This window comes from Palaemon carinicauda, chromosome 43, assembly GCF_036898095.1.
Source record: "Palaemon carinicauda isolate YSFRI2023 chromosome 43, ASM3689809v2, whole genome shotgun sequence".
Classification (NCBI taxonomy): domain Eukaryota; kingdom Metazoa; phylum Arthropoda; class Malacostraca; order Decapoda; family Palaemonidae; genus Palaemon; species Palaemon carinicauda.
This window is the reverse complement of record NC_090767.1, coordinates 13,414,317-13,437,866: the sequence shown is the minus strand read 5'-3', so window position 1 is coordinate 13,437,866 and position 23,550 is coordinate 13,414,317. Positions and strand designations below refer to the sequence as shown.

Below are 23,550 nucleotides of genomic sequence, written 5' to 3'. Positions count from 1 at the left end.
GCATGGAGACAGCAGACAGGGTCAGACTTGCGGTGAGACCACAAGACTTCATGTGCACACTGGATCTAAAGGACGCGTACTTCCAGATCCCAATCCATCTGTCTTCCAGGAAGTACCTGAGATTCTGCCTAGACGACAAGATCTACCAGTTGAAGGTGCTGTGTTTCGGTCTCTCCACAGCTCCTCAGACATTCACCAGAGTGTTCACCCTGATTTCATCTTGGGCGCACAGGAAAGGCATTCGTCTCCTTCGTTATCTGGACGACTGGCTGATCCTAGCAGACTCGGAGTCGACCCTTCTTTGGCACCGAGACAGGCTTCTGGATCTTTGCCAGGATCTGGAGATCGTGGTAAACCTCAAGAAGTCCTCTCTGCAGCCGTCCCAACGACTGGTTCATCTAGGCATGCTAATAGACACCAATCTCCACAAAGCCTTTCCATCAGATGACCGGATAGCAAGGCTGAGGAGGGTGGCGGAACCCTTCCTCAGGCGAGAAGAGCTCCCCGCCCAGTCGTGGTTGCGTCTCTTAGGTCACCTATCCTCCCTGGCTCGTCTGGTTCCAAACAGCCGCCTCAGGATGAGATCCCTACAGTGGCGGCTCAAGTCCCGGTGGAATCAAGGATCCGATTCCCCGGACATTCTGATCCCAATGGGGTCTTTGGAACAGACGGACTTGCGGTGGTGGCTGGTCGACGAGAACCTGCGGAAGGGAGCGAGTCTTCTTGTCCTCCCCCCGGAATTGACTCTGTTTTCGGACGCGTCAAAAGAAGGGTGGGGGGCGCACGTTCTGAACCAGAGGGCCTCAGGCCTTTGGTCAGAATCAGAAAAGTTCCTACACATCAACCTGCTAGAATTAAAGGCCGTCTTTCTGGTTCTTCAGCAGTTCCAACGGTCCCTGGCGGGTCATTCCGTGGTGGTGATGAGTGACAACACCACGGTAGTGGCTTATATCAACAAGCAGGGAGGCACTTTTTCTCAGCAGCTATCCCATCTTGCAGTAGAGATTCTGAGGTGGACCGAAATCCACTCGATAACACTATCAGCTCGCTTCATTCCGGGCAAGAGGAATGTGCTCGCCGACAGTCTGAGCAGGGCCTCGCAGATAGTGAGTACCGAGTGGTCTTTGGATCCTCAGATAGCCAACAAAGTTCTGACTTTGTGGGGTTCCCCGACTGTGGACTTGTTCGCGACAGCGTTGAACTTCAAGCTGCCCCTGTACTGCTCCCCAGTCCCGGACCCCAAGGCACTCTAGCAAGATGCTTTCCAGCAATGGTGGGACAACATCGACGTGTACGCCTTCCCACTGTTCTGTCTGATGAGAAGGGTGGTCACAGGACCAGACTATCAGTCAACTGTTCGATGACTCTGGTAGCTCCGCTATGGCATCACGCGGAATGGTTCCCGAACCTTTTGCAGCTCCTGACGGAGCTCCCGAGGGAACTTCCTTCACGACACGAGCTTCTCAGACAACCCCACTCCGGCGTCCCTCACAAGGCCGTAGCCTCGCTTTGGCTTCACGCCTGGAGACTATCCAGCGTCTCCTCGCGGAGAGAGGCTTTTCGCAACAGGTTGCAGAGAGAATGTCTCGGCACCTGCGAAGGTCCTCTGAGGGAGTCTACCAAGCAAAGTGGAGAGTCTTTTGTGGTTGGTGTCGTGGGAGGGGTATCTCTCCACTCGATGCCACTATTCCAGCAATAGCAGACTTCTTCGTTTATCTGCGGGAAGAAATGCGCCTTTCGGTCTCGGCAGTGAAAGGCTATCGCTCAGGCTTAAGTTTGGCCTTTAGGCTGAAGGGCGTGGATATTTCTTCATCGCTAGAACTCTCTTTACTCATACGTAGCTATGAGCTTACCTGCCCCCAGTCGGAAGTGAGACCTCCTCCTTGGAATGTGGTTCGAGTCTCTTAAGAGACCTCCCTTCGAACCATTACGCCAGGCCTCCGATCGCCACTTGTCTTGGAAGACGGCTTTCCTACTCGCTTTGGCTTCGGCCATGCGGGTTAGTGAACTTCATGGTCTCTCGTACAACATCGCCCATTCAAGGGGATGGGGGGAGGTAACGTTCAGGTTCATCCCTGAGTTTGTTGCCAAGACTCAGAATCCTGGAGTGCCGGATCCTCGCTTCGACTCTTTCAGGATCGCATGTCTCAGTTCTGTAACAAGCGACCCAGACCAGCTACTACTATGTCCTGTGAGGGGTCTGAGGCACTACTTGAAGAGAACGGCTGCAGTCCGTCCTCAAGTGCGAGCTTTGTTTGTGAGCACAGGCAGGACTAAGAGGAGGGTCACCAGGAACACCATTTCAGCTTGGATTCGAAGGGTTATCCACCATGCCTTGAATCCAGACCCTCCTCCGTCACGTCGCCCTCGGGCACACGATGTCAGGGGTGTTGCTACATCCCTGGCCTTCAAGAGAAACTAATCTGTGACGCAGGTACTTCAAGCTGGGGTCTGGAACCGTCAGACGACCTCCACAGCCCACTACCTGCAAGACGTGACCCACAGGAGCCTCGATACGTTTTCTATCGGCCCTGTGGTGGCTGCACAACAGCTGGTCTAACCTCAGGCTCCTTTTTGGACAAGTAGCAGTAGGTTGAGGGCGTTGTTACCCGGTCTTAGTCTGCGTGAATGAAAGAGTATGTCTGACCCTTACTTCTTTCTTCATTCTCCCCTATCTTGGGGAAGCAGCATCCTGGTCCTCGCATAGCTGACCTCGACCTCTGCAGGTAACCCATGCTTCTTTGTGCTCCTAGTATTAAGCTCAATACTGTTGCGTCCCCCATACCCTGACGAGGTGGTATTGGGAACGTCCTATCCTAGATTCCTATCTAAAGGTCTCAAGGTCAACTTCATAGGACGAGTCACACTCTCCTCCACACACTGCTCATGTAGGCCACTCGTTCCTAGCGATGCTAGGAACTTGTGAGGTACAGGGGCTCCTTTTCTCTAGTGCTGCTCACTGAGGGATTGAGCCCCCGGGCAAGCCGAAGTCAGTAAGGCTGGGGACTTTCCACCCTTCCTAAGGGGTAAATCACCCAATGTAAATAGCATGGTTTGTATTTTGGTTACGGAACAAATGACAAATTTGAAGATAATTTGTATTTTTCCTAACCATACAAACCTTAGCTATTTACACATATGTGCGTTTTGCTAACCATACAAACCTTAGCTATTTACACATATGTGCCCGCCATCCCTGACCCCCAAGTCAAGTCCTACATCTTAGTGAAGTGAAGCAAGTCACCTGTGTGTGGGGGGGGGGAGGGATAGCAAGCTACCCTTCCCCTACCCCCCGCTAACTAGCGCGGGGGTAATTAACCCTCGTTAAAACTATTGGCTCGTCATTTCAGCTGCGCTAAAAGGTAAACCCAATGTAAATAGCTAAGGTTTGTATGGTTAGGAAAAATACAAATTATCTTTGAATTTGTCATTTTATTTTTTTACATTTTATTGGACTAAGAATTTCTGTTTGTTCCGTAACCGAAATACAAACCACACTATTTACAGAGGGTTTACCTTTTAGCGCAGCTGAAATGACGAGCCAATAGTTTTAACGAGGTTTAATTACCCCCGCGCTAGTTAGCGGGGGGTGGGGGAGGGTAGCTTGCTACCCCTCCCCCCCTCCACACACCGGTGACTTGCTTCACTTCACTTTTGGCTCAGCGGTGATCAGACGTGTCTGCTCATCGTCCTCGTGACAGCCTTTAATTTTCTGCTTTTTCTTTTCAGCGTGTGTGTTGGTTGGAAGTTGACCTTCATTATTATTTCTTTACAATGCGTACATGCCCTGGAGTTGCCGGTCGTCCTTGTGGGACTTTCATGTCGGACGTAACTACGGATCCGCACACCCTTTGCCCTCAATGTCGGGGCCGACGGTGTGACCAGGAGAACATGTGCCGTGAGTGCAGGGAGTGGTCTGCCTCCCAGTGGGAGAGGTTTGGCCGTCGGCGTAAGAAGAAGTCCAAGAGAGACCGTTCTCCTTCGTGGTTAGCCTTGAAGGAGGAAGGTTCTCGGGACTCTTCTTCCGCCGCCCAAACCTCCTCCGAAGCTCCCTCTCGTCCGCCTCCTAAGGAGAGTCGGTCGAGTGGGAGCGCAGGCCCTAGTTCTGTTTCCCGACCTTGGGTGGGGGGAGAGGGCGTCGCCTCCCATAGCGAGGCGGTTCCCCCTCCTCCTCCGGGGGAGGTTTTTGATAATGCCTTAACCAATGATGATCTTTTACAGATTTGGTCGTCCCTGGGGCTTAAGGGCTTGCCTTCCAGGGTCGCTTTTATTGACGTTGTCTCGTTGGGGGCCGCTGTTAAGCAGTCGCCGGCGGTAGCAGATGTAGACCCTCTGTCTATTGTCGACGTCGTGGTGACAGAGGCCTCCGACATGGCTGGGAAATCCGCCGCAGGTGCTGTTGCGGATGATGGTGCTAAAGGCTCTCCTCCCCCTTCCGTACATCCTTCGAAGGGGGAAGTGAGTCCTTCGGTCTCTGCTTCTGCTCAGCTTCCTTCTGAGGGAAGTGCTTTGACGGAGACTCCCCTTCGGAGGACCGATGGTCCGGACGATCTCCCTCGAGGCCGCCTCCGCCGTAAGGCTCACCGTCCGCTACGCCGCAAGGGCCTCCCTTCCTCTTACAGGGGTGCTAAGAGGCGCCTTTTTGGGTCTTCATCCTCCGAGGGGGACTCTCCTCGTCAGCCTCAACCTACAGCTCCGTCTTCCTTGAACCTCTCTGCAGACCGTTCACCATCTCCTGCCAGATCTTCGCCTTCTGGAGAACTCGTCACCCGACGGGAAACGGTCCCTTCGGGGCTAAGGGATCCTTCCCTTCCACGAGCAGTGCTAGCGCACAGGCGCTCTCCTGCTCGCCAGCTCTCTCCGGATCGTCAGCCTTAATTTTTGTCATAGAGAGGTCAGGTTGGTCTCATTCTCTTGGAAAGTGCCTGAATTTTCTCAAAAATTATCAAAAAATATGAAAAAAAAAAAATTTATAGCATTATTTTGCAAGGACGTACCGGTACGTCCATGGGGGTAAAGGGATGGCTTTTATGAAACGTACCAGTACGTCCTTTGGGGGTAAAAGGGTTAAATCAATACTTCTCCATTCATCATCTACTTCACGCTTCAAGTATTACAAACAGGATGGTACAGGCCGGAAAGATCTGAATGTAGAGGATGGTCAGAAATTTGAGAATAAACACTCACTCACTCACTCACTCACTCACTCACTCACTCACTCAAGGATAGGAATTGATGACAGTTTCTGGTTCCGTTGAAGCCATCTGAACGCCCCCAGCATTTTCGGAATGAGCGTTGAAGTCAAGTAAACAACCCTTTTTGATGGCTAACTTCCTAACCGAAAGGGCCTTCTTTAAAAAGAATGATGTTTAATTCATTACTTGACTGTATATCTGTACCATTGAGCTTAGCTCCTTTGACAACACAGTAATTTTACCGGTGTTACTGATCTTCAAATAATCTAGGCTTTATATCTGAATCCATATAGTATAAGTATAAAGTTTATTTGCTATTTCCTTTCCTCTCTTGGCTTCTTTCCCTGGTGCATCGTGTAGCTTGGCTAGTAGCAATGATACTAATAACTAATAATACAGTAGTCTGTACCATGGTCTTCTACTGTCTTGGGTTAGAGTTCTCATGCTTGAGGGCACACTCGGGAACAAGATTCTGTCTGTTTCCTTATTTCCTTTCCTCACTGCAGGACTATTTTCCCTGTTGGAGCTCTTGGGTTTATAGCATCCAGCTTTTCCAACAATTATTATACATTAACGATGATGATATTAATCACTTGAGTTGAAATGAGAGAAATGTGGTTACAGCAACTTGGAATAATCCAAGACTGTTTGCATATTTTATTATTATTATTATTATTATTATTATTATTATTATTATTATTGTTGTTGTTACTAGCCAGGCTACAACCCTAGTTGGTAAAGCAAGATGCTAAAAGCCCAAGAGCTCCAACAGGAAAAAATAGCCGAGTGAGGAAAGGAAATAAATAAACAATACAAGAAGTAATAAAAAATTGAAATAAAATATTTTTAATATATTAACATTAAAACAGATAAATAACATATAGACTATAAAAAGACTTATGTCATCTTGTTCAACATAAAAACATTTGCTGCAAGTTTGAACTTTTGAAATTCTACTGATTAATTATCAGAGTACTGGTCGATGTAATTTTGGCGAACTCGTTACTTAAATCGTATTTTACTTTCAGGTGACAGTAGAAAAGGTGAAGGAGATAGTGGCGAATTGCCCCAAACTGCGGTTCAAGCTAGAAGAGCGTGAGGCTGAGCTATACATCAGAGCTAACCAGGGCCATAGCCTTCAGGTATATACGTTTTGAATCATTATCATTGCAGACATTGAAAAAGGAAACATTGCAACTTGATGCTGGAAAATGGCTGTCTGCTGAAGGTGATGATGAATGCAAGAGTTGATGGGAGAAGTACAAGAGGAAGGCCAAGGTTTGGGTGGATGGATGGAGTGAAGGAAGCTCTGGGTGATAGGAGGATAGATGTGAGAGAGGCAAGAGAGCGTAGTAGGAGTAGGAATGAATGGTGAGCTATTGTGGCACAGTTCCGTTAGGCCCTGCTGCTTCCTCCGGTCGCCTTGGTGTCCGCGGAGGTAGCAGCAGTAGGGGATTCAGCATTATGAAACTTTATCTGTGGTGGGTAACGTGGGAGGGTGTGCTGTGGCACCCTAGCAGTACCAGCTAAACTCGGCTGAATCCCTTATCAGGCTGGGAGGAGAGGAGCGAGGAAAGTCCCCTTTTATTCCTTTGTTTGATGCTGGCTACATCCCAAAATTAGGGGAAGTGCCTTAGTAAATAGATATAGATAATTGGTGATGTGGCCAAAGCATTATTGATTTAGTTGAGGGTCAGACTTGAGAACTAAGAATCTATTACTGTTATCTGAATTGTATGCCTTAAACGTCATTCCTGATTGCAGTAGCGTTGGCGTCTACTGGCGTAAGGTTTAAAACACGTGATCTGACACGCGCGTTGAACGTATCTGATTCCTCGCTAGAGTTTACTTCACATATCTGACCTTCTGTCTGTTTCCTATCTCTTTTTTGACCTTGATTTTTGTTGGAAGTAAAGATGCTATATTCCTAGTTCTGTACTGAGTATTCTCTCTCTCTCTCTCTCTCTCTCTCTCTCTCTCTCTCTCTCTCTCTCTCTCTCTCTCTCTCTTTTTTTTTGTAGTAGTAGTAGTACATTTTAACTTCATTATCTTTTTCCAGGTTGAGGACCTAGAGCTAGAGGAGATCACGTCAGACGACGGCACGCCGGTGATCCACGGGACGTACCGCAAGTACTGGGAGAGCATCCGAAAGGAAGGCCTCCGTCGCATGACCCGCAACCACGTGCACTTCACCTCCAAGAGGCCAGAAGAGGTCGCTGGTGGCAGCGGAATCCGGAGCTCCTGCCAGATTTACATCTACGTGGACTTGGCCAAAGCTTTGCAGGGTTTGTTTACTTCTTGGGCTCTGAATTGTTCCTTCAGAAATGCCAACTATTGTTCTCTAATGGTAATATAAGTAGACGAGGTTAAGTAATGAAATGACTGAGATATTGTAGGCTCTTTGACACAGGAGAGGTCAATTGGAAAAGGCATTTGTATTAGGAAAAAGGGGAAATAGGCTCTTTGACACAGGAGAGGTCAATTGGCAAAGGCATTTGTATTAGGAAAAAGGGGAAATAGGCTCTTTGACACAGGAGAGGTAAATTGGCAAAGGCATTTGTATTAGGAAAAAGGGGAAATATGCCCTAGTGATTTAAGAAGTACGTAAACTCGGGAAACATAAAAAAAAAACATGAGAAATGGACCTGAATAAGAAAATGATCTTTCAAAATACAGTGCACATACTATATAAAAAAATACATATAACAGAATTCAATTCAGAATAGCAATTTACATAACACAAGATCATTTACAAGGATGTCATTGTTCAGTGGCTACTTTTCACTTGGTAAGTGTAGACGAGACTCTTCTAGGAGTAGGACACTCCAAAATCAAACCATTGTTCTCTAGCTTCCTTACCACTATTTTAGGTCAGAGTTCTCTTGCTTGAGGATACTGTACACTCATGCACACTATTCTATCAATTTCCTTATTTCCTTTCCTCAATGGGCTATTTTCCCTGTTGGAGCTCTTCTAGAGCTTAAAGCCTTCGCTATTCCAACTAGGGTTGTAGATTAGCTAATAATAATAAGGATTTTAATGTAGACATATTTGCATAGTAGAAAGGGTTATTTGCATTTGAGAGAAAGTCAATTTAGGAGTAACTACAACTATCGAATAATATTATGATATGAATTTGAAGTTCATGCACATTAAACACTTTGTCTGCAAGCTGTACACAATCCTGCGGCCTCTCAAATTTGGCCTATTTTAATATTTTCTTTCCTCAAAGAAGTCCAGAAACATCGTTTGACAGGAGTCACGTAGGACTACGCTTGATAGAGACTGCATTGTATCGAGACCCAGCGCAGGCTGATTGCAGCTTGGTACACAATACAGTCCTACGCCTCCGCTATTGGTGCTCAGCCTCATATCAAACCCAGCGCGTGCTCCGTCTGTCAGGAGTGAAGGGCACCACTACATTTCACCCATTTCTTCCTGTGGACGATCAAGGTACACTGGTCTCTTTTACTGAAGAGGCATTTATTCCAATAGGAGAGAAATACTGTAGACTTGGGTTGGGGGTCGATTGGTGGGACTAACCAGTAGTGGATCGCCTCGCTCTTACGAGGTACGAGACATTCCTTCACTTGATAGGGATCGGGATTACCATCCATGGTCTCCTCTGTGCGATCTTCTTGCCACCAGCGACACTGTCACACGTTCCCACGTCAGGCAGAATTGGCTGTCGCCCATCCATCCCCGGCTTGGCTAGTCCACATGTTTGGTCGGCCATTGAGGGCCACAGGTAATTGGCTAGGACTGATCTCAAAGCTCTCGAGCACGCAGTCTTCCCCATTGCGCTTGTACAATTGTTGGCGAGGCTCTTCGCCATCAAGTGCAGGTTCTCCCGATGTAGGGATCACTTTCCTGCTCTGCAGAGGTGTAACGACAGTCTCTGGGGATGCTTCTGAAGAGGAGGCTGATCGAACCACCTTCAATCTCCAGAACCCTCCTTTACTTGTCTAGGGTTTTCAAAACCCCAATGGCGACCGACTCCAGTCCAGTGACTGTGGAGGCGGAGAGTTCCGAGGCTCGGTGTTAATTTGTCACTGGTTGAGTGCAATAACCTTGGAGCGGTTACTGCAGCTCTTGTGAAAGGGATAGCAATAGTTATTGATCGGCCTTTTGTGGCTCTCAAGGACCAAGACCTCACTTAAAGTTGCAGTGGTCAGAATTTAGATAAAGTTGATTCTCTGATCTCGGCATGACAATTCACTGCTGAGATTCTGTTTACCCGAGAAAGCAAGCCTGTCTCCTCTTTCCGTTGACCTTGCAGTTTTCCTGGGGGAAATACTCAAGACTGAGGACACAGTCTTCTTAACACTTGAGCCGGCTGGCATAGAAACCTTCAATGGCTATCCTGCAGGCAGCCTCCTGTATTGACCAATTTGGTTCGGTGCAATTACCTACTTCACCGCTAATCGTGATGTTGAAGTACAGCGAATTGGGTCAGTTTGATGTGAATCAGTGGGCCAATTGGACTAGAGGAGTCCCTAACCTTGAGGCACTCCTCAGGTCTAGAGGCTACTTCTTCCTTACCTCAGAGTGACATAAAGGCAAGCCGTGTCTCCTTTATCCACTGAGCAGTTACATTCACGGGACCAGACCATTCAGAGACAGTTGCGATGAGATCCTTTGAAGAAAATCCCACTGCCTCCAACGCCCAGTCAGGACCACCAGCTGCCAACAGTTTTCCACCTTCTTTGTACCTAACCTGTCACTTCAGGAGAAGTAAGACATTGATGCTGAAATCGGCAGTCGCCTTCTTCAGCTGCTTGTCATGCCATTGGGCAAAGTGGCAGCAACATAGAGTATTGCAGTGGAAGTCCGTTAGTACTGATATCTCCTGTCCCTTATAGGTCATCGTCTTCCCCTCACTCCACTCCGATGGCATTCTGTAACCATCCTCCAAAATTGCTGGAGCTCTGTCCTTGGCAGCAGGGGTGCAATCTATGGAGGAGAAGAATGCTCACTAAGTTGTTCGAGATGCTTTTACAAGTTTCTAGTCTACCCTTCCCAGTGGAGAAGTCGACCGGGTCTGAAGACCAGTCATCGACCTCTCCGCTGAAGGAGTCCGTTTATTGTGGACATGTACCGTGTAGTATGTCATCAGAGAGGAAGGACTCTTTGCTTTCAGTTGACCTGAAGGACTTGTATTCTTGAACACCTGTTCATCAAGCCAAGAGGGAGTACCTTCGAAACGCCAACTGCTCCCTTAGTATTCATGCAAGTGTTCACTCTGGGTCTCTCTTGTTGCAATCTATGGAGAGGATGATGTTCCTGATCATGTTGATAACCATTTCGTCAGCAAGATTCTTTCCACTAGAGGATCGTATCTTCTCCCAATCCTGTTCCAGCGAGGACTCCAAATTTGGCGATGGTAATTTCTGGTGGGACATCGTACTTCAAAGAAATCTCCTCTTCAGGTTTTTTCAGCTGAGGAACGAGAGGTTAATGACTGATTGGGGAAAGCCTCACAAGGGGATTTCTACTTGCTTCCGACATGCTTCTGTTCACGGACACTTCCAATCGTTGGTGGGGTACGCACCTGAGGAATCAAACGCTTTGTGGGTCTGGCTCCCAGAAGAGCACCAGCTTATCATTGCAAGCTTTTGAACTGAGTTCGATGTGGCACTCGTTAGATTTCATGAGCGATGACACTATGGTCGTGGCATACATTAACAAGCAATGAGCGACAGTTTAATGCCGTTTTTAAATTTTGATATCGGCTATTCCTCAAAATTTGGGGAAGTGCGATGGTAGGTAGATAGATAGAGAACTTATGTGGCTGCAGAAACCTGCGATATAGATAGGAGTCAGCAATATAGATGTGAATATATATTTTAAACCTGTGATGTACTGATAGGAGAACCGCAATATGGCTATGTAATAGTTAGCGGCCAGGGAAATAGCACGCTGACTAAGCCAAAGCTCGCTGGCTTGTGGAGTACTGTAAGGAGATAACCAAGCACCTCCGAGGAAATTCTTCTCTTGGGGATATTGAATTATAAAATTGTTCACCAACTTAAGAAAAGACAATAAATTAGTCTGTAGAAAAATATTTTTGTTCCATAACCGAAATACAAACCACGCTACTGTATTTACATAGGGTATTACTTTCGGCGTAGCTGAAATGGTGAGCCATTAGATTTTTAACGAGGGTTAACTACCACCGCGCTAGTTAGCAGGGGTAGGGGAGGGGTAGCTAGCTACCCCTCCCCCCCTCACACACTGGTGAACTGACTCACTTCACTTTTGGCTCAGACGGCGAACGGATGTCTCTGTTCTCGTCCTCGCTTGGCAACCATTTATTGTTTTGTCTTTACTTAATTACTTACTCTTCTTGTACTCATATATATATATGGACAGTGGAACCTCTACATACGAATTTTATCCGTTCCAGAACCAACTTCGGATGTAGAAATGTTCGGATGTCGAAACGAATTTTCCCATAAGAATACATTGAAATGGGATTAATCCCTGGTTGAGCCCAAAAACCTATGATAACTTCTTAATAAACTACTACACATAATTTTCCCATGAGAATAATGAACACTAAATTAGATAATAGACATGTAAATAAGAAGAATAGACATGTAAATAAGAAGAATTAGCAAAAAATGATAAATAAGAAACGGGTTTTTAGCGTCACTTTACCTTAGAAACTCCAGAGCAGGTGTTGTTAGTCTTGCTACGCAGAGAGGAGACGGACGGGCGACGAGGAGGTAGAGAGGTTAACTACGATAGACGTACACTACCGTAACTTATTCTAACTTACACTAAGTGAACTTTAACATAACTTAGCTTATTTTTTTTTTATTTTTATATTTTATATTTTTTTTTACATTTTTTTTTTTTTATGATTACGTAATTTTAATCACTTTCACTCTCTACACTTAAAATTGACTGCATTTTTTTCGCTTCACTCTTTTCCGTTTTCTTTGTTTCACTTTCTTCCGCTTCACTCTTTGCCGTTTTCTTCGGATCACTTACATCCTCTTCATCACGAGTTTGCTTCGCTTTTTTTAAAGAAATTATCGATAGATAATTGCTTGGTACGGCATTTCAGAATGTTTCGACAGTGAGTTAGGCAAACATCATCGAATTGAGAAACTACACGACAAACCTGCAATTTCTTTGGATGGTATTTGTCGATGAAGTCGACCACGTCTTGATATTTTCCTAACACCTCTTTTATATGCGCCGAACCTAACACATGTTCTACCTCCTCGCTCCCTTCCTCGTCATCACTCATGTGCTCCGACATAGCATGGAGTTCCTTGAGCTCATCCGTGGTAAGTTCGTCGTGATGTTCGGCGACGAGTTCCGTAACGTCATCTGCGTCGACATCCAGACCCATGGACTTGCCAAGGGAGACGATTTCCTCTACGGCTTCCGCTGCACCGACCACGGGATCAGGTTCGGGGTCAAAACCCTCGAAATCTTGGGGAGAAACTGCATCAGGCCACAGCTTCTTCCAGGCAGAATTGAGGGTCCGTCGAGTTAATCCCACCCAAGCCTGATCTATGATCTTCAAGCAGTGCACGATGTTGAAGTGGCCCCTCCAAAATTCACGCAAAGTTAAGTTGGTGGTTTGCGTGACATTAAAGCACTGCTTAAATAAGTGCTTGGTGTACAGCTTCTTAAAATTAGAGAGGACTTGCAGGTCCATGGGCTGGAGGATAGAGGTGGTATTCGGTGGAAGATACAGCACCTTTATGAACTTGAATTCATCAAAGATATCATCTTCAAGTCCGGGGGGGGGGGGGGGGGGTGAGCGGGTGCATTGTCAAGGCATAGCAGGCACTTTAAAGGCAATTTCTGTTCATGAAGATACTTCTTCACAGAAGGGCCGAAAACTTGGTTAACCCATTGCACAAAGAATTGCCTAGTGACCCAGGCCTTCGAGTTGGATCGCCAGAAAATATGAAGCTGATCCTTATCGACGTTGTGTGCTTTAAAGGCCCTAGGGTTCTCTGAATGGTAAACCAGTAAGGGCTTGACTTTAAAGTCTCCGCTAGCGTTGGCACATAGGGCAAGAGTTAACCGATCCTTCATTGGCTTATGCCCAGGCAATTTCTTCTCTTCGGCAGTGATGTAGGTTCGACTCGGCATCTTCTTCCAAAACAGCCCGGTTTCATCACAGTTAAACACCTGCTGCTCTACGTAGCCTTCTTCCTGCACGATCTTTTCGAAGTTCTTGACAAAGTCAGCTGCAGCCTTTGTGTCCGCACTAGCAGCCTCTCCGTGGCGAACAACTGAATGAATCCCGGACCGTTTCTTAAATTTCTCGAACCAGCCACGAGATGCCTTGAAATCATCTGAGGAAAACTCGGTTGAACTCTCCCCAGCATCACCCCCAGAGCTCTCCTCCTTCAAGTCCGTAAAGATGGCGTGCGCCTTCTCGCAGATGACGGTCTCGGTGATGGTGTCACCAACGATCTCTCTGTCCTTAATCCACACTAGTAAAAGTCGTTCCATCTCTTCTATGATAGGGGTACGGCGTTTGGAAATTATGGTTATCCCCTTAGAAGGTTTCACTGCTTTAATAGCTTCCTTCTGTTTAAGGATTGTCGAGATTGTCGACATATTACGGCCATACTGTTTAGCAAGTTCACTCACGCGGACGCCACGCTCATGTTTTTCAATAATTTCCTGCTTAATTTCTAAAGAAAGCATTTCCTTCTTCCTTTTCTCACCACTACCACTACCACTGGCAAAACTAAGCCTTTTAGGACCCATACTTTACGTAAATTACCGTTAAAGGATGCACGTAAAAAATCACGTTTAAAACAGAGTTAATAGCAGAACGCACAGTGCACAACCGCAAGAAGCCGACGAGAACAGAGGACTGACCCAAGCCCCGCTAATTGAGCGTCCCTCCGAGGTCGATGTGCTGCCTTCTATCGGCGGAAATAAAAAACACTTCAGGCGCTATGAGAACCGACTACGCGTACGAGTATTGTTTACTTCGGGTGTCGAAAAAAAAACATTCGGGTGTAGAGTCGGAACGTGTTCGAATTGTACTTCGCGTGTCGAAAAATTCGGATACAACCGGTACGACGAAAATTGCTTACTTCGTGTGTCGAAATAAAATTCGGGTGTAGAGTAAAAAATTTGCTCGAATTTTACTTCGGATGTTGGAAAATTCGGATGTAGATACGTTCGGATGTAGAGGTTCCACTAACATATTTGTATGTTTTATGTATATATTTGAGTATAGAAATCAGTAAGTTTCCTTTTCAAGTGTGTGTGTCTGTGTACGATATCATCGTGTAGCCGCCGGCAGTCAGGCCACTACGATGTAGTTTCATGGACCGCGATCTCTCCAGGGTCCTTCGGTCGGCTTCTTCCACAGGCGCCGTGGGGAGTCGTCTTTGCTGGACTTATTATTTTTTGTTTCTTCGCTACTCCTCTTTTCCTACGGGGAAGGTGTGGTTCAGCGTAGGAACGCGAGATTGTAGTTGACTACGGTCTCTGTCTCTCTCTCTCTGGAGGTCGTTCACCCTTTTACTACGTTTTCTACATACTACGATTGCTCCTCCGTTCGGGTGGAGTTGCTACACAGTACTTTTTATCTCAATTATATTTTTATTATAAATCTAATTGTATTTGTTAACTTTTCAGTTGTTAGAACGTTTCCCTTCGGGGTTTTTCGTTCTTACTGTTAGTGAACATTCTTTAATTAATTGCATGATTATAACTGTTATAATTCTGTTTTTGTTACAGTTCTCGCCCTTCCCGTGAGCGTAGGTGGAATTGAGGGCTCTTGCCTGTTATGTAATTCTTGTGTTCTTTTCCCTCGGGTTTTCCTCTTAGGAGTCTTCCCGGAGGAATGAATGTTAACTAATTACTTTTTATTTTCACAGTTAACGATGTGGTTTTCCGTTTGCCTTTGTGACAACGAAGCAGAGCTGTCTTGTTGGGTCTCGGGGAGTCGGCTATTGCTGCCTCCTCTATAGGACTTAGTCAGGGGCGTGTCTCCTTCTCCTGGGAGTTCTCCCGAGACAACCGACAGCTCTTCAGTTCATCTTAGAACACTCAGGAGGCTCACCTCCTTGGGTGGGTACCTTCCCTTTCGAGGGAGGTTCCCTGCCCAGGTTTGAGTTTCTTTCCCTTAAGAGGGAAACTTCTCTTACCATTAATAATTAGGATATGTTCCTGGCGGTTTTGTTTACCACAGAGACTCCTCTTCGGAGGTCTCCTTCTGCTGTTGTTGCTGTTGTTTCTGAGGGCTCAGTTCCTTTCGGGGGCAGCTGATGCCACGGTCTCTCCTGCAAGTGCTTCTCCCCTTTGGGGGAGTTCACTCCAGAGACTCCTCTTCGGAGGCCTGATGATGGTGCTCCTGCCTGTGGTCGTCTTCATCTTCTCCTTCCCCGCAGAGGATCCTCCTGCCAAACCTTCTTCTGGACGCAGATGCGCAGTGGGCGCCAACGTACCTCATTTCCAACGAGCATCGGTCCATTCGGGGCAAAAGGGCTTACTCCACAATGTGGGTAAGTCCCTTTCGTGCCAGGTTTTACCTGCGCGCTCGCGTGCAGTAGCGCCCTTGCGCTCTCCTTCTGTGTTCCAGACTTCTCTCCTGCGATCTCCTGTAGCTGAGTCTCGCCAGCGTTCACCTGCGCCTCTGAGCCCGTCTGAGCGCCAGCTCTCTTCAGCTCGCCAGCGCACTTCTGGACGCCCTTTTTTCCTGCTATGCGCCTTGGGCGCCAACGGTCTCCTGTACGCCCATGATCGCCTGCGCGCCAGCGCACATCTGCGCTCGCTTTTCTATGTGCGCAATGAGCGCCAACGTTCGCCCTCGCGCCAACGATCTTTGGATCTAGGCACACGCAAGGAGATTGTTCCTTCTTTTTACGCCACGATCGCCTGCTCGCCAGCACACATCTGCGCGCCCTTTCCTGATGTGCGCAATGCGCACCAGCGTACTCCACAAGCTTCCAGATGTGGGTGTAGGCGAAGGAGATGAGTCCTTCACCTCCTCGCCGACGATCTCCTGTGCTCTAGATTTGAACGAGTCTCTGAGCGCCCGCGCGTCCACGAGAAGTCTTCTGTACTCGCCCACGAGCGTTCGCTATTATGCGCAACCTCACCATCTAGTTCTGCCCCTCGCTGATATCTTCTGGCCGCGTACCGCGCTCCATCGTTCTCCTATGCGCCAGCGATCTCCTAGCGATCGCGCGCGTTTCTTCGCCTGCCCGCTAGCGTTTTCAACGCGCCAACACGCCCACGCTTCAGATCGCCGTACGCGGCCACGCATTGGCTCTCCTGTACGCGATCAGTCGCTATGCACCATCGCTCGCCAACTCGCCATTTCCCGCAAAGAGCCATCGTGCCATCGCTCGCCAACGCGCCATCGCTTGCTTACGCATTTTCGGTCTTACGACCGCGCGCGTACGAGCCCGCGTGCCCACCCGTCCTCGCGCACATGCGCACACATGTTCGCCCGTGCGCGAACCAGTGATTGTACCATCGCGCGAGCGCCAAGGGCGATTTTGACCACGATTCCCGTCGGGTTTCTCAACACAGGCAACGTGACGAGTTTTTTCCTGGAGCGCATACTTTCAGATCATCATAGTCACGATCTTCACCTCGTAAGTGCAGAGCATGGCACATACAAGAGCAAGAAGAATCTTCAGAAGAGTCTGGGTAACATTCTTCTCCCTTTTTCAGGCAAGCCCCATCATCCCTCTCCTCAGGATCGCCCGATCCCCTTCCCTCCAACGGTGGCTGCTGACACGGCCTCTGTCAGTCGTCAACAGAGGGAATACTTCGGATCATGGGGTAGCCTGATTTAGCTCTTCCTCTCCACCATTCCGCTGCAACGGGCCTTCCGGGGTTTTTTCCCTCGAGAAACTCTCCGCCCGGCAGGTGACATTCTCGACTTCGGGAATCTTGAACCTGGAGGAAGCCGCAAAGGGTACCAGGCAGGCCACCTCGTGGCTGATCGTCGAGCTTGAGTCTCTGGCCATCCGGTCGCGACTCGAGGTTTTATTCAAGGAAGCTCCGGGAAGGTTATGGAGCTTTCCTCTCGGACACGTGCACCATCGTTTCCGGACACCACGTGTCAAACTTTGGGACAAACTCGATGTTGAAGCATTGAGATGCAGTGACCGAGAGGTTTTTTCTCGAAGGTCCCTACCGTGGATATGGGCAAACCCAGACATTCTTCCATCCTTGGAAGGGGCTTGTTTCAGCCCAATGACAAGGAACGAGCAACTGAGAGGTGGAGAAAATCGTATCACGGTTCGCTCCTCCAAGGCGCTTACATCCAGCCCCTATAAGCCTCCAGCGCCTCAACTTCAACAGCCTTGTTCAGCCTAGGACATCAGAACCGGCACGGGCAGCTAGACAAGGTGTCTATGCAGCTTCCCCCCTCCTGTCGGGGACAAAGGGCGAGGAGCCCTCCTGGGGAGGCAATAATCCTAGGCCGCAGACGCTAGGATTGGCAACCCCTACCTGCATCCCCCAAGGGGGGTGGGGGGCCTAGAGTTGCGCCTTCAAGTGGCAACAACTCGTGGCCGATTCCTGAACGATCTCCATGATCAGCCAGGTATTTCGTGTCCCGTTTCGTAGCATCTCTACCTCCCCTGTCACCGAATCCAGTGTCGCTGAGCCCCTATGCCATAGGATCGGCAAAGGGGGCTAGCCCCTCGGGCAGAGGGCGAGACCATGCTCTAGAAGGATGCTCTCCAAGGTTGTCGGCGGCTCCCCCCCAAGGTTCTTCAAATGACTCTTTCTTGTAAAAATCGCCTGAAGGCTGGAGACCCGCCATCGTCCTCTTAGCCCTGAACAAGTTTGGCGTACAGACTTCGGTCGGTATGGTACAACAGATTTGATCAGACTTGTAGGGAACCACAAGATTTCATGTGCATGTTGGATCCGAAAGACAGGTACTTCCGGATCCCAATCCATCCGTCTTTACAGGAAGTACTTGGAATTCAGCCTAGGCAACAGATATTCCAGTTCAAGGTGCTGTGCTTCGATCTCTCCACAGCACCGCAGGCATTCACCAGGAAGTTCATCCCGAATCCTCATGTCCACACAGGAGTGGCATCCGCCTCCTTTGCTTTCTGAATGACTGGCTACCCTGGCAGTTTCGGTATCGACCCCCCTTCGACACCGAAACAAGCCTCTGGGACTTTGCCAAGATCTAAGGATCATAGTGAATCTCGAGAATTTTTCTCTGTTTCCATCGCAACAACTGGGATATCTAGGCTTGATTTTAGACTCCAATCTCCGTTAAGCCTTCCCACCGGATGACAGGATAGCAAGGTGGAGGAGAGTAGTAGAACCTTTCCTCAGGCGAGGAGAGTCTCCAGCCTTTTTCTGGTTACGCCTCCTCGGTCACCTTCCTTTTTGACCCCTCTAGTCCCAAACACTTGCCTCAGGATGAGTCTCCTGCTTTGGCGACTCAAGTCCCGGTGGAATCAAGACTTTGATTCCCCACACATTCTGGTCCTATGGGACCTGCCGAACGAGGGATTCTGCAGTGGTGGTTGACCTACGAAGCCTTTGCTAGAGAGTGGATCTTCTCGTCCCTCCTCCCCATTTGATGCTGTCCTCGGACGCGTCAAAGAAGGGGGGGGGGCCACGTTCTGAACCAAATGATCTCAAGCCTATGGCCAGAACTAGAAGGGTACCTCCACATCAATGGGCTAGGGATGAAGGCCATATTCTGGCCCGTCAACAGTTCCAACAGGCCCCGGCGAGTCACTCCGTGAGCGACAACACCACGGTAGTTGCTTTTTTCATCAAGCGGGGAGGTACTTTTTCATAACAGTCTTCTCATCTTACAGTAGAGATACTGAGATGAGCCGAAGTCCACTCAATATCACTATCGGCTCGCTTCTTTCCGGACAAAGGAATGTGCTCTCCGACAGTCGGAACAGAGCATTGCAGATAGAGAGTACCGAGTGGTCTTTGGAACCCCCAGTAGGCAACAAGCCTTGATCTTGTGGTCCTGTTCGCGACATCCTTGAATTTCAAGCTGTCACTGTACTTCTCCCCAGCCTTGGACCCAAGGCACCCTGCCGAGATGTCTTCCCACATCGGTGGGACATCATCGATATCTACGCCTTGCCACCTTTGGGTCTGAGGGGAAGGGGACTCAACAAGACCAGACTATCGGTCAACCTGTCGATGACTCTGATAGCTCCTCTACGGCATCATGCAGAATGGTTTCCGGACCTTCTGCATCCCTTGATGGGACTCCCGAGAGAGCTTCCCCCATGACAAGATCTAAAGCAACCACACCACTACATCTACCACAAGCCGTAGCTCCGCTTCGGCTCTACGCCTGGAGTCCATCCAGCATCTCCTCAGAGAGAGAGTCGTTCCGCAACAAGCCGCGGAGCGGATGTCTTAACACCTGCGAAGTCATCCGCAGGGGTCCACCAGGCGAAGTGGAGAGTTTTCTGTGGTTGGTGTCGTGGTAGAGGTATCTCTCCCCTCGATGCCACTATTCCAGCGTTAGTGGAGTTATTGTCCATCTGCAGGAGGAAATACGCCTTTTGCTCTCGGCGGTAAAGCCTATCGCTCAGCTTCAAGCCTGGCCTTCAGGCTCTAAGGCTAGACAATTCCTCCTCGCGGAATCTTTCTTCGCTCATACGAAGCTACGAAATTACCTGCACCCAGTCGGAAGTGAGATCTCCTCCATGGAACATGGCTCGGGTTCTTAGGGATCTTAAGACTTTTCCCTGTGAACCATTACGCTAGGCATCGGATAGGCACCTGACTTAGAAGACGGTGTTCCGGCTCGCTCTGGCTTCGGCCAAGCGTATCAGCGTACTTCATGGTCTCTCGTACGACTTCCCCCATTCAAGAGGATAGGGAGAGGTAACGTTCGGGTTCGTCCCTGAGTCGGTTACTAGACTCAAGATCTTGGAGTCCCAAACCTTCGGTTCGACTCCTTCAGGATTTCGAGTCTGTTCTGTAACAGATGACCCAGGCCTTCTACTATGCCCAGTAAGGAGTCGGAGGTGTTATCTTAAAGAACAGCTGCAGTTCGTCCTCACGTGCAAGCCCTGTTTGGGAGCACAGGAAGGACGAAGAGGAGGGTCACCAAGAATACCTTTGCAGCCTGGATTCAAGGACCCTCCTCCGTCATGTAGCCTTATAGCACACGATGTCAGAGGTATCGCAACGTCACTGGTCTTCAAGAAAACTACTCTATGACGGAGGTGCTACAAACTGGAGTCTGGAAGTATCGGACAACCTTCACAGCCCACTACCTGCTAGACGTGACCCTCAGGAGCCTCGATACGTTTTTCTATCGGCCTGTGGTGGCTACACAACAGCTGGTCTAACCTCAGGTTCCTTAATGGACAAGTAGCAGAAGGTTGAGGGCATTGTTACCCGATGTTAGACTACATGATTGAAAGAGGTATGTCTGGCCCTTACAGTACTTCTTTCTTCATCCTCCCCTCTCTTGGGGAAAGCAGCAGCCTAGGTTCTCTGCATAGCTGACCTCAAACCTCTGCAGGTAAACCATGCTTCCTTGTGTTCCTAGTATTAAGATAATACTGTCGCGTCTCCCATACCCTGACGAGGTGGTATTGGGAAAGTCCTAGTCCAGAATTCCATCTAAAGGTCTTCAGGTCGACTGCCTAGGACAAGTCACGCTTCATCCCTCCACACACAAGCTTATGTAGGCCACACACTCCTTGCGGAGCAAGGAACTTGCGAGGTGCAGGGACTCTTTTTCTCGAAGTGCTGTTCACTCGGATTCTGAGTCCCCGGGTAATGCCAAAGCCAGTATGGCTGGGGACTTTCCACCCTTCCTAAGGGGTAAGTCACCCTATCTAAATAGCGTGGTTTGTATTTCGGTTACGGAACAAATGACAAATTCGGAGATAGTTTTTATTTTTCCTAACCATACAAACCTTAGCTATTTACACATATTTGCCCGCCAGCCCTGTTCCCCAAGTCAAGTCCTACCTCTAAGCGAAGTGAGTCAGTTGACCAGTGTGTGAGGGGGGAGAGATAGCTAGCTACCCCTCCCCTACCCCTGCTAACTAGCCCGGGGGTAGTTAACCCTCGTTAAAAATCTAATGGCTTGCCATTTCAGCTACACCGAAAGTAATACCCAATGTAAATAGCTAAGGTTTGTATGGTTAGGAAAAATACAAATTATGTCCGAATTGGTCATGTTAATGCAAATAATAAAAAGAACTATCTATAATTTTCTGTAAATTATGGACAGAAATGTAATATTAACAGTGTTGAAAATAATCGTTCTATTACACTTTAACAATTATTAATGGCAATATCTACAGTACTTTGAAGAAAAAAAATTTGAATACTATTGAAAACTGGTGGGACCTTCCACATACCCAATATCCCAAGAATCATCCACAGATTATTATTATTATTATTATTATTATTATTATTACTTGCTAAGCCACAACCCTATTTGGGAAACCAGGATACTACAAACCTAGGGGCTCCAACAGGGAAAGCAGCCCAGAGAGGAAAGGAAATAAGGAAAAATAAAATATTTGAAGAACGGTAACATTAGAATAAATATTTGTAATGTTATTTGGGCGGTTAGCCAACATTAAATAAAGAAACAGAAGGGGACTTTTCCCCTCTCCTCTCCTCCCAGCCTGACGAGGGATTCAGCCAAGTTCGGCTGGTACTGCTAGGGTGCCACAGCCCACCCTCCCACATTATCCACCACAGATGAAGCTTCATAATGCTGAATCCCCTACTGCTCTTTCCTTCACGGTCTTCCAAAGCACTGGAGGAAGCAGCAGAGCCTACCGGAACTGCGTCACAATCACTCGCCATTCATTCCTATTTCTAGCACGCGCTCTTGCATCTCTCACATCTATCCTCCTATCACCCAGAGCTTCCTTCACTCCATCCATCCGCCCAAACCTTGGCCTTCCTCTTGTACTTCTCCCATCAACTCTTGCATTCATCACCTTCTTTAGCAGACAGACACTTTCCAGTCTCTCAACATAACCAAACCACCTCAACACATTCATGTCAGTGGACATTTTTGGCTTCATCTTTGGAATGCTGTCTTTAGAATTAAGTTCTGTGACGTCATATACCAGACGGTTTGCTTTAAGTGACATGTATTCTGATTCGTCATGTTCTTTTGCGTACAGTAAATCTTTGGTAACATTATCATTGCTGATGTTCATCAGGTCTTTGGACTCGACTCTGTTGTGAAGGAGGCAAGATTTGCTGTCAAGACAATCGGAGGAAAGCAGATGGTGGCTCCAGTCAGGATCAACCCAGAAAACCAGGTTGCCCGAGTCATTTTGCGAAAGGAGATGTCCCGACAAAATTCCTTGTCATAGAGGTGCGTTGATTCCAAACAGGGCATTAACTTTCAATGAAGAAATATTTTCTTGTTCCTTGGTTTTGGTTCTTGATATATAGAACTGTTCTTCATCTTGGCATAGCAAATACCAAAGCTGTAATATAGTCTAGAGAAACAGTCCTGCAGTAATAGTCCAGAGAAACATTTCCTGATATTTCATAAATAGAATGCCGGAGCCAAAAGCTGATGTTGAAAATAGATTGGAAAGTTTAGTATTTATCAAAAGGATCAGAATGAAATCAATTCTCTTTCACCTTTGCCAAAATGATTTTGCATTTATTTTCAAAACCTTTCAAGACATTTTGCAATGAACAGTAATTGTTTTAAAAGCTTTTGTAATGAAAAATGGTTTGTTCACCAAATCATCAATCAGGTTTACAATTCCAGTCACTTGATATATCTCTTCCCTTGAAGTCCGGATATGCTGCAACTCGGCATCTTGTAGATGTGACTGGTCCATGTGAAGCTTATCTTACAGAAGTTTGATGTAACTGTTTTGGTATTCTGCTGTGAGATAGTATCGTGTCACAGCACCAGCGTTCAAACTAAAGCGACAAGTTCTTCCTGAGATTTTGGTGTCTTTGTTGACCTTTTCGTATCCAACCGAAGGTATTCTGTGAACCTGTGTGAACTGAAAATTGGCCCTCTTCAAATGCTTGATATCAATGCAGGGATGCCTCTCTGGTAGCCGAGACATGTCTGCTGGAAGATAACGTGCATTCTTGAATGCATGCCAAGTGTAACTGCCAAGTTCCTTCCCTGGAAGCTAGGACAAGAACCAAAAGCACAACTACTATATCGAGATAGCTCGTTCAGTATTCAGACAGTGAACTATTGTTGTGTCTAAGCCTATCCAGAAAAGATGAGGAGTGATGGAGCCGAATTAGGACATGCTCATTTTACACAGTTTCTTCATAGGTCATCTTGGAGATCACACATCTAGTTCAGTTTCCACATATATTTTCATTTTTGGAGAGCTACCCAAAGGAGAAACTCCCTCCAGGCCACCGGCAGTGG

At 47.7% G+C, this 23,550-nt stretch overlaps 1 protein-coding gene across 1 annotated transcript in view; it reads left to right on the top strand.

The window, feature by feature from the left end:
• LOC137633719 (tRNA 2'-phosphotransferase 1-like) overlaps nucleotides 1-23,550 on the top strand; it is a 534,213-nt gene that overhangs the window by 45,812 nt on the left and 464,851 nt on the right. The window contains exons 4-5 of the mRNA XM_068365965.1: nucleotides 6,224-6,337; nucleotides 7,255-7,480. Coding sequence (XP_068222066.1) covers nucleotides 6,224-6,337; nucleotides 7,255-7,480 — 340 coding nt within the window. The remainder of the gene's footprint in view (nucleotides 1-6,223; nucleotides 6,338-7,254; nucleotides 7,481-23,550) is intronic.